This window comes from Oncorhynchus tshawytscha, linkage group LG21 (genome assembly GCF_018296145.1).
Source record: "Oncorhynchus tshawytscha isolate Ot180627B linkage group LG21, Otsh_v2.0, whole genome shotgun sequence".
Lineage (NCBI taxonomy): Eukaryota > Metazoa > Chordata > Actinopteri > Salmoniformes > Salmonidae > Oncorhynchus > Oncorhynchus tshawytscha.
The window spans coordinates 3,132,786-3,144,180 of record NC_056449.1 but is presented as its reverse complement, the minus strand read 5'-3'; the positions used below and the strand labels follow the sequence as shown (position 1 = coordinate 3,144,180).

At 40.2% G+C, this 11,395-nt stretch overlaps 1 protein-coding gene across 6 annotated transcripts in view; it reads left to right on the top strand.

The window, feature by feature from the left end:
• The first annotated feature begins 280 nt into the window (after positions 1 to 280).
• The window catches only part of LOC112220692 (casein kinase I), a 37,090-nt gene continuing 25,975 nt past the window's right edge, over positions 281 to 11,395 (top strand). For 2 of the 6 annotated variants that reach the window (XR_006079517.1, XR_006079516.1), the window contains exons 1-2: positions 281 to 1,064; positions 1,570 to 1,676. Coding sequence is in view for 3 of the 6 variants with exons in the window: in XM_024382527.2 (XP_024238295.1) it covers positions 942 to 1,064; positions 1,570 to 1,676 (230 nt within the window). In the remaining 3 variants the exon portion in view is untranslated. The remainder of the gene's footprint in view (positions 1,065 to 1,569; positions 1,677 to 11,395) is intronic. The other 4 variants (XM_024382528.2, XM_024382526.2, XM_024382527.2 and 1 more) reach the window with 3 other exon arrangements.

Genomic DNA, 11,395 nt, shown 5'->3' with positions numbered 1-11,395 from the left:
TGAGGTTTTACTGCAGAAGAGCTGCAGGGGGTGTTGAGTGGTAGTGTTCTGTCCTCCCAGACCGGTTGGCCTGGAGTAACATTAGAATAGAATAATTAGTGGAATGGGGCGTTTTTTTTTTTACTGAGGGCTAATAGTTGGCAGGGTACTTTTCTTTTTTCCCAGTTTTGTTTTTTACCGGAATGTTATGTACATAGGTAAGGTGAGCCGTGACTGGCCTCACAGTCTAGTACAGTAGGTGGCGGTGTAAGCACCTAAAAGCTGGATGCGATCCGCCCAATCCAATCCCCCAAAAGAAGAAGAACTAACCGTTTACGTCAACGTTCGTCTCTGCGCTCGCTCCCAGAAGCTAGCTAGCTAATCACCTCGAGACGGACGGTGGAATCAAAAGTAGTGACAAGAAGATGGCGGAGTGATTGGGTTGCGCTTTGAAGGAAAGTAGCGACCCTTGATTGTCCTGAAATATTATACGAAGAAAGGAGAATCGCATCCAAATTGTAGGTAGCTTCGGAAATTTGACAAACAAGAAGAATATTGCCCCTCTTGCGGAGGTGGTTCAAACAGATCGAACGGAATTTCGCAGTTCCACTGGTGTCCGATAGCTCTAGTGTGCTAACGTTAGCTAGCTTCCCCGAGGCACTGGGCGACGGACATAATTAGGCACGTTAGGACTGTTTTCAGAAGAATCGTGTTCCCTTTTTCGTGATGTGTTGGTTTTATTTTTTCCAAGATTTTTTACTAGCTAGCTAGCGGATAACGCCTGAAAATAACCACTGTTCTAGCTAGCTGGCTAACGTTACATTGTTTCAAGTACATCGCCCACGAGCAGCCAGGACTTCTGTGTATGTTCTGATAACGAGCTGGCCGAGAAGGGAAACCGACGGCTTAGTCCCAGAAAATACTATTTTAAACTGATCAGGAGTTGCTCGTGATTTGAGGATATGGCAAGCAGCAGCGGCTCTAAAGCCGAATTTATTGTCGGTGGGAAATACAAGCTTGTCAGAAAAATTGGATCTGGGTCATTTGGTGACATATACCTGGCGATCAACATCACAAATGGAGAGGTAAAAAAACATTAAAATATACATTTGACCAAGTGGGTAACTGTTAATGTTAACTAGCTAACCGTTTAGCTCTGTCAATCAACAGCCTAGCTGACTCACCGAGATTTAACAGGGGTATATTCGTACGGAAAAGGTTTACCGTTTTAAGAACCAACCGAAACGGGGAGTAATTAATGTGTCCATTAGAAAATCTAGTTTTCGTTGCAAAAGTTTTCCGTTTGGAATAATTGGCCGCATGAATACATCCCAGTAGATTGTTTAGCTAGCTTCAACTTGCCTTGTTGAAATGTTGTTCAACGATGCTGAATGATAGCTACGTTAGCCTAGCTAGCCAACTGTCATCTAAGATGGTAGATATTGGTTACAGCAAACCCTGTAAATAACGTTATTTTAGCATAGTAAACTAGGATGGCATTAATACATTATTTCGTTTGACAATTAGGCTACTGGAAAGTAACTTGGATAGATTGTACTAAGCTACATAACTGATAATTTTGTATTGCAGGAGGTAGCTGTAAAATTGGAATCTCAGAAAGCCAGACACCCACAGTTGTTATATGAAAGCAAACTGTACAAAATCTTACAAGGAGGAGTTGGAATCCCACACATAAGGTAATATACACGTAAATGTATTTTGAACACAGTTTAATATTTGAGATGTATGTGAAAATGAGTCATATTTGTCTAACATTTGTACAAAGTTACATCTTGCCTGCAAACACATTTCTAGTTTACTTTACCATATGCCAGCTGGCGCTACAAGCTAGCTCGTATAACTAACGTTAGCTGGCAGTGCTTTCATCTCCTTGGCTTCATTATTTTCCTTGGTCTTTGCTTATGGAAACGTTGCACATTTACTTTTTACCGTCAAGATTATTCGAACGCAACATCCGCCATGAACCATGTAGGGTTGTTCACTGTTTCAGCTTTTAAGAAATGATCATGCAATCAAAAAATTCGTGGTTGGAAATGGCCGCTCCTCTTTTGTTTGTTCCAACATGTCTTCCTACCCTGTTAGAAAATGGCGGCTCAGCGCTTGCGAAAACAACTATCTGGGCCTAGTGGTTTTGTCTCCAAGGTGACTTCATAACGTCAAACACCTTTAAGTATTTTATTTTAGGTTTTGTCGTTTACAAGTCCATTGAAGAGTGAGACTTTGGTAATGACTTGGTTCACAGACACTGAATTTAGAATCGAGGCTGGCTGTAAACTGGATGTGCACTTTTTAAACAGTAGAACTGAGTTGGGAACCATATTTTATAATAAATATGTTGAAAGGATAAGTAACGTTACTATCAGTGAAACGTGTTATGTATTTTGTTTAGTTGTCATTTATTATGTGAATTTAGGGTTTTGTGAGAAAATACACCACTTGTTTGCATTTGACTTGGAAAATGACATAAGGATACTATTACTAATGTGTGAATTCATTAAGCCGTTAAAGCTTATGAACAAATAAACAATCACGTTTAAGTTTTGTACCCATTTGTTTTGATATGCGAGTAATGGCAGTCAATGCTATTTAATGCTGAATAGTTAATGCTCTGATTTTAAGCTGGACTGTCACAGTGGTGATGGTCAGGCTGGTCATTAGGCTCTGCTGCTTCAATGATTTAATGGAAGAAAGATGGGGCTACTGGCCCTGCCATGATCCTTCTGGATCAATTTTCTCCCACGTGAACTCACGCCATGCCATAGTGATGTAGGGGCTTCTAACTATTTATGCACTACTGAAACATGTGCAGTAGACATTTTGCCACACAATTGTATCTGATATCCTCTCCAGGTTCCTGCCCTGGGTATTAACCTTGTAATGAGTAAGGGAACACTGCCCTAAATGAGCAAGACAGCTTTGGTGATTAAGCAATAAGGTAAAGAGAATTTCAGAATAGGACATGCTAACGCCCTTAGATACTAGTGCAATAAGTACGCAGGCTAGTTTCACAGCTTACTTCCTTGGTTATGCAGTTTAATCAAAGCCTTTGTGGGCAGGTTAGGTTTGCTTTGTGGTGGTGTACCCTGTGGACTGCCTGGATAAATAAGAAAGGGGGTTGTATAAGAGGGTGCTTCACGCTTCCTCTGTGCAGTCCTAGCCGGTTGTTTGTTTTCAGGTACATCATCAGCATGTGGCTGGTTCACCTGTCTAGTTCTGTTGGACACACCTACTCATTCCAGGGTCTTTATTTTTGACTATTTTCTACATTGTAGAAATGATAGTGAAGACATCAAAACTGTGAAATAATACAAGGAATCATGTAACCAAAAAAGTGTTCAACAAATAAAAATATATTTGAGATTCTTGAGAGTAGCCACCCTTTGTCTTGATGACAGCTTTGCACACTCATTGCATTCTCTCAACCAGCTTCATGAGGAATGCTTTTCCAATGGTGTTGGAGTTCCCACATATGCTGAGAACTTGTTAGCTGCTTTTCCTTCACTCTGCGGTCCAACTCATCCCAAACCATCTCAAATGGGTTGTGGTTGGGTGACTGTGGAGTCCAGGTCATCTGATGCAGCACTCCTTCTCTCCTTCTTGGTCAAATAGCAATTACACAGCCTGGAGGTGTGTTGGGTCATTGTCCTGTTGAAAAACAAATGATAGTCCCACTAAGCGCAAACAAGATAGGATGGTGTATTTATGCAGAATGCTGTGGTAGCCATGCTGGTTAAGTGTGGACCTTGGCATGGTGGCTTATTGGTAACCTGGACTGTAGAGCTGCACTCTCTGAGTTAGCTACATACCATGTAGACCCGTTTTTGTTAGGTAACTCCAGTCATGGAGCCCTTGACTGTTGGCAGGTAAGGAGGAGGATTTTGAATTTGCATGAATGAAAGCAGTGGTGATCAGCTGGTCCCTCTAGCAGAGACTGGGAGTTACACAGGCATTTAAAGAATACTTGTTACATTTTATTAATGTGCAGGGCAGTATAGAATTTGAGGCCAAGTGAGTAGTGTCACATGCTGTAAAGTGCGATTTTGAATTTAGCTGTGTTAGAATTTTTGGAAAGGTTGTTACTGTAGGACCAAGCAGGGAGATTACAAGAACTCAACTTTTCCAAAGCCAGAAGAACCTGCTGAACAAGCCCCACCTACCCCACACTGCCTGTTGCAATTGTATGGCTGTGTTATAATCAACAGAAAGGGAAGTATTGTGCTTGTGCATTCTCTCTTGGGTCCATTGAGATTGAAACTTTGCTCTTTTATTAATTCCACCTTCAAAAAATACAGGGCCCATCTGTTTCTTTCCTTAATTGAGTCCCTTTTTGTAGTTACATGTTTGATTGGGTCTCTTAAGCTTGGGTATCTACTGATATTATGCCTGTATTTCTCTTGTTTTTGTTTTTGAGCAGCATGCTGTTGGCCTCCCTAAAAGAGGAAATTGGTCTGAGGCCTGTAGTTTCCTGTAATGTGTTTGCCTGAGCAGTTTTTATGAATAGTATTCAACTAGAGGATTGCTTATTGTGCCTGGACTCTAATTGACTGCAGTTTAATGTGTAGCCTAGATGGCATACACATTGTACTATTTTATATGGTTTGAGTAAAGAGTTGTCTGCCAGGGTTCTTTGTATTGTCTTTTTTTTCTCTTTGACTTTCTCCATGTTGCTCAAATGTAGCAGCACACCTTCAGCATGTCAAGGTACATGGTTTATCAGCATATTGAGTTTTTCCTGTTTTGTGTTCTGAAGATTGGCATGTTTTAAATTGTTCTGTATCAATTGGCTATGACCTGGAATATTCCAACATGGAATTGTTGATCTACCCACCTCTAGAGCTTTGCATAGGCCTACCACATTTTATCACCATACTTTTTGGCAGCCACATGTTGGCTGTTACTCATGTGCTTGGGAGGCTGTGTCCAGGGGGGTGTATAAGGGTTTTGAAGTGCAGAGTTTGGAACTGTTTGCTTTATTTAAGGTACATTTGCTCTGCTGCCATCATGATGGTCTTTTGAAATCGTGCTGTTGACCAACACACTTACAACACACTCACACTTGCTCGACATTAACGCTTGTCCTCTTGGCTGGAACAAGTGAAAGAAACAAGAAATATAGATTTGGATTGTCCAAATGAAGTACAAAAAAATTACATCAACCTATTATTACTCTAAGAATTGTATCAGAGAGGCCAATATTGGATTAATATTCAAATACATTTTTCATGTACATAAATAATGCCTATATGTCAAAGTGTAGATGATATGCATATTGGCTACAGCCTCATGTCCAAACCAATGCTGACATAGGGGAGGCACAAGAAAATGTGGCCAAAATTGAGACCAAATATAGGCTATAAACGCCAATCATGTTTGACAACCAATAATGAAGGATGATTAACATTAACGTCTAAATGCTTGATTCTGTCGACATACTCGAGGCACGGGTTGTTCAGATGGTCACAAGACCGGCGAGTGAAGGACTGTCGGTGCCTGTTGCGCATAGCACATCACCCACTTTGAATCTGAGCGGAGGCGGTCACCATTTTGAAACTATTTAACCATTAACTTAATTGTTTAAAACTTGGACCAGTTGTCATTTTATGAAGACTGTATTACTTTGTTTCTAAGTAGCCATGGTAAGACCATAGATATGATGAGGGAATTATTATATAAACATTTAGGCCTTATGCCGTCTTTCTCATGCTATATTCGTTTTCATTTTATTTTCATTATTCAGCAGCCAAAGGCATAGTCCTAGTCATAAGTCCCCTTTCTTAATTTTAATCTTTCACATGTAACCGATCGTGCGTGCAGTACGACTTTGAAAAAGGTGTTTTCCGCTTATTGCGTTTTGGAACATTCCCGCATAGCCTACAGCCATATGCACATTGAGCTTATAATGTGAAAATATATATATTTTTAGCAACATTTTAAGCTAAACAGTCTGTTACATCAACTTCAATGGTAATTAAAAAATATATATAATTATGTGCAGTGGTTGTATGAATTTTGCATCTGTTGTCCCAGAACTGTCCAATGGTCTGTTTTTGAACTATTTTATGAAGACATAAAATGTATTTGATTTCGATGTTGCAATATTCAATAGGCTACCAAGGGTGGCCAACTATCCTCCAGGAGAGCCTTAAGGGGCATTGTTGTATTTAAAGACATGCTTTTATATTTGTATATATTTATATATATATATTATATATAATATGAAGCCAATAGGCTGAGTTTAGGCTACGTTTTTGTCTGATGCTCTATGGTAAAAAAGATAGTAGGCCTAATGCATTTTATTTTCGAAAGTGGTGTCTGGAAATCCTACAATGTCAACGTTGTTAGTAGTCCATTTTTAATTGTTGGACAAGTGACTTGAGCTGTTGGACAAGTGAAAAATCAACCCTACTTGTCCTGAGGTCAAGTGGCTAAAAAGATGATTGTCAAGCCCTGCCTCAGCTAATTCCAAAAGATCTGTCAGAGCAGAAAAATGGCAGTGTGGACTCTTGCAGGGCCCTAATCGGTTTTATTTTTTAGCTTGACTGTTATTCCTTAAATTCCGCTTGCTCAGGTTTCCGTTTACCCCGTTCAGGTTTTCGCTCTCAATCTAAGTTTATTTTTATTTTTATAGCATCTAAGTTGTGTTTCTAAGTCTGCAAAAATGCTTAAACCACATCAGGAGACCACTTGAGGTCTGGGAAGAACGTGAGAAATTTTGATTTTTGGGTGTAGTTACCCTTTTTAATTCCAGTCCTCACCAGTAAGAGGTTGTTTAGCTGTGTTTTTGTAGTGCACGTGATGGTAGTTTGCTGAACAATGTACCCACTGATTGATGAAATGAAGATTTTTTTTCTGCCAGATAATAGGGATGTAACGATTCACTAATTGGCATCAGTTCCCGGTTCAAATTTGTAAGATGGATGTAGCACACATCGGTCCGAAAATAGTTCAAAAATTTACGAATCGCCGATGTCACTCCCCCCTCAGGTTTTTACTTTCTACCTTCCCAAATTTACCTTGTTTTGTGACAACTTTTGTGCGTCCTCTCCTTAAGTGTCGAACTAGGCATGTAACTGTGAGTCATTGATCAAGTCATTTTGCATGCTGAACAACCCAGGCAATATCAGTAGCCTAGTAAAACAGTGAGCGGCTTCGTGCGCTGATCAAACGAGTGGTAGGCCGCATGTCACCTTCAGCATTCAAATGTTTAATGGCTTAAGCAATATTATTATTGGAATCGCAACTGTCATTTGCTTGGGTATTGTAATCAAATGCGCTGTTAACTTTTAGGCTACATTAGATTTTATTTTAAGTGTTCTGTTTCACCATCAGCAATAGTTTTGTTTTGCCTTAAACAATCAATGTATATGGTAATTTCATAACGGGCACAGCAATTGCTTTTTCTACCTGCGCTGCACAGGTCAAAGCAGGAGGAAAATAACTTCCAAACAGTCTAAACCATTTGAGATTGAGATGGGTGAAATCTAAAGTTGTTTATATATATATATATAGATATAGATATATAGATATATATAGATATATATAGATATATATAGATATATATATATATATATATATAGATATATATATATTCATATATATAGATATATATAGATATATATATATTCATATATATATTCATTCATTGGCTATGTAATTGCGGATTTAAGATAAATATTCATACATTACTAGCTCAAACACCTTTTGTGGGATTTGTCCTTGAAATTGTGGCTGACCAGGATTTTCAGCCCCTGCCGCTCATCCTGGATTGGAGCCATGTTGCAACCCGATCGGCAGGATTGAACAGAGCAAGTGAGTTTGCAAATATGCAAACATAACATTGTCTCATATGGCAATGCAGTGTCAAATAAATTCTTACCTTTTCTAGAGGCTCCTTGAAATGCCTCATCAGGTCTGCGACACGATTGCCAAAGGTAAGAAGGCTGGCCTGGTCTTCTGGCCATGTGTCAGGGTTTAGCACTCTGAAAGACTCAACTGGGGTCTGGACACCCTCGTCCTTAAGCAAACCACCAAACCTGGCTTTGAGATCATCCACGCTGATGTTGATGGCCGCCTCTGTGCTGCTTCAGCTGGGGATTGGTGAGGTCTGTGAAGCCTTTTAGATTCCCCTTCAGTGTTATTCCCTTTAACAGAAATAACACACACAGAGACACGCACCCCATACCAACACCATGAAATGTATGTCTCTCTCCCTCCACTGCATTTCCCTCCTTAACCTCAACTCTGTCTATTTGGGCAACGAATACATTGATTCTCACATTGAGAATCTGTCTCAATTATCAATTTTAATAATTTATTTCTCTTACATCCTAACAAGCTCTCATCCTAACACACCTGGAATCTCCTCATCACCCTGCTGCTGAGCAAGCATGATCTGGATCTTCTCCAGCATGCCTCCTGCCTTTGCCCTAAGCTTTAGTGCTTCCAGTCTGGTCACTGTCTTCCTCAACTCAGATGTGGCTTGGGGGAGTTCAGGTCATTCCTTTACAGGGTGAGGATCACTCCTCAAACAAGACAAGGTCCTTGTCTTGTCCATGCCACAGGAACACTTTGTGGGCAGGGGGGATCCAGGGAGTTCCCTTGTTGCTAGACGGTGTGTAAATATCCACACTGAGCTCTTGACCAAAAACATAAGAGTTCCCTGTTTGGAATTACAGCTGAATCTGATAGAAGACTTATCACTTCAGAAGATTGTACACGACAGACACCATTGGCTCTTTCTTCTGAATGGTCAGTATTGCCAGCTCTAGCCTGTGAAAGTCAGAACAATCTTCCAAACCATTCACCGTCTTCCCCCTGTCTCTTGTGTCAACAGAAAACAATAATTCTGTGGTATTTACCTTTCCAACACTTAGCGTGCGCACACACAGTATTTAGCATTCTCTGCTAGCAAATAAAACTAAATCATAGGTTTGTAACTAATACATTCTGTTGCATACAGTGGATTGGGATTATATGCCCCCTGACTCTCTGCAGGTGGGAGATCACTCCCCCAAAGTGGCCCATGCTCACGGAGGCACCATCTGCCCTGAAGGAGATGCACTTCTTCATCCATGACCCTCCATCCTCCTCTGGGAATACAGCACCAAATGTGGCCTTGGTGGCACCCAAAACATCTTGAATGACAACACACACAAAAAATATTATACAAAAGAATTTAGTTAGTAATTCTGACAAACTCCATTACGATTAATGATTAAACTTTATACAAGATTAAAGCCTATAAAAGAAACAACTTAGCAATGGCAAGGGAGTGCTCAAGGGTCTGTTGTCCGACTAGGAGTTTGACTGGCGTGCAATCCTCCAACAAGTGCACGTAGACAATCTCGCATTTGGTGTTAGATATATCAGTGTCTCCATTTATTAGAACGGCAAGATACTTTGCGGCTTTCAGCTTCGCTGACAGGCTCTCTTATGTCAGCAATTTGACTGATCATCTCCGCACATCATTGTCGTATATGGGATTAATGTCAACTCCATTTTTGTGGTGTAGTCTGATTAGCAGCCCAAATTTGACGAAAGGTCCTTCTTTCGCAAATGAAGTATGCAATGTTTTTTTATTTTCAGCTGCCTCTTCTCCTCAGACAGCAGCACTTGACTCCAAGGCTGTAGACGTTGACGTGACAGCGGGGGTCACGGCAGCGTCGCTAACGTTGTGAAGAAGTTTCATTAGTTGAACCTTGCGAATCCCCCTCGCCGGATTCCTCTTTCTCCTTGTCTCTTTTTCACTTAAGTAAAATTGAATGGGCCTCATTTTTAGTGATGTCTGCACGTTAACTTATAGACTTTCTCTCACTTTGACTGGACTGCGTCATCACAGAACAATACTGTGATAGGCGCATGCCGCTTAGAAATGTGAGACTTGTAGTTTTTAAACAATTAGTAGCAGGGGAGAAATGGATTATGGTAGGTAATCTTTACTCGTAAATTATTTTTCAGATTCACACATCTATTTTTATGGGCAAATGCGAATGAAATACTTGCGCTGTAGAACCCTGCTGATGGCGCAAAAGCCATGAGCAGGGAGACCTAGTTCAGTGGTAATGTGCGTGCAAGCAGTTGCTCCCGACGCCACTTAGGTACACTGTAGCATCCACCGAGAGGCTCTTGCTTCCAAGGGAATGCCTGACAGCTTTAACTTCTTGGATATAGGGGGCGCTATTTTAATTTTTGGATGAAAAACCTTCCCGTTTTAAACAAGCTATTTTGTCACGAAAAGATGCTCGACCTTGCATATAATTGACAGCTTTGGAAAGAAAACACTGACGTTTCCAAAACTGCAAAGATATTGTCTGTGGGTGCCACAGAACTGATGTTACAGAAAAACCCAGATAAAAATCCAATCAGGAAGTGCCACATTTTTTGAAACCGCCTCATGCCAATGACTCCTTATATGGCTGTGAATGAGCTTAAGCTTTCTGTCGCTTCCCCAAGGTCTCGACAGCATTGTGACGTATTTGTAGGCATATCATTGGAAGATTGACCATAAGAGACTACATCTACCAGGTGGTCGCTTGGTGTCCTCCGTCGCAATTATTGCGTAATCTCCAGCTGCAGTATTTTTCCGTTTGCTTCTGATGAGAAGCCAACTGCCACCACTGATAGATTATCGAGTAGATATGTGAAAAACACCTTGAAGATTGATTCTAAACAACGTTTGCCATGTTTCTGTCGATATTATAGAGCTAATTTGGAAAAAAGTTTGGCGTTGTAAGTGACTGCATTTTCCGGTCTTTTTCTTAGCCAAACGTGATCAACAAAACAGAGCTATTTCGTCTACACAAATAATCTTTTTGGAAAAAATGAACATTTGCTATCTAACAGTCTCGTCATTGAAATCATCTGAAGTTCTTCAAAGGTAAATTATTTTATTTGAATGTTTTTCTTGTTTATGTGAAAATGTTGCCTGCTGAATGCTAGGCTTAATGCTATGCTAGGCTATCAATACTCTTACACAAATGCTTGTGTAGCTTTGGTTGAAAAGCATATTTTGAAAATCTGAGATGAGCGTTAACAAAAGGCTAAGCTTGTGTTTGAATATTTATTTCATTTCATTTGCGATTTTCATGAATAGGAAATGTTGCGTTATGGTAATGAGCTTGAGGCTATGATTACAAAATTGAGGTTATGATTAAGAAGTTGGAGCTCTTTTCTGTCTGCATTAACAAGGACAACACACAGGTCTTTCCATTGTATGATAAAAAAAATACAAAAAAAAAACATTTTTGCAAATGAACTCGAGCTTACTGACGATGTCAAATGTGATATAGCGAAGCACCTGAGTGAGTTGTGCGCAATTACGCATTTACTTTCCCGGAACGGATGATCATGCCCTCCCTCCAGTCCACTTACCGATATCTGAACAAGAGAGCCTCAT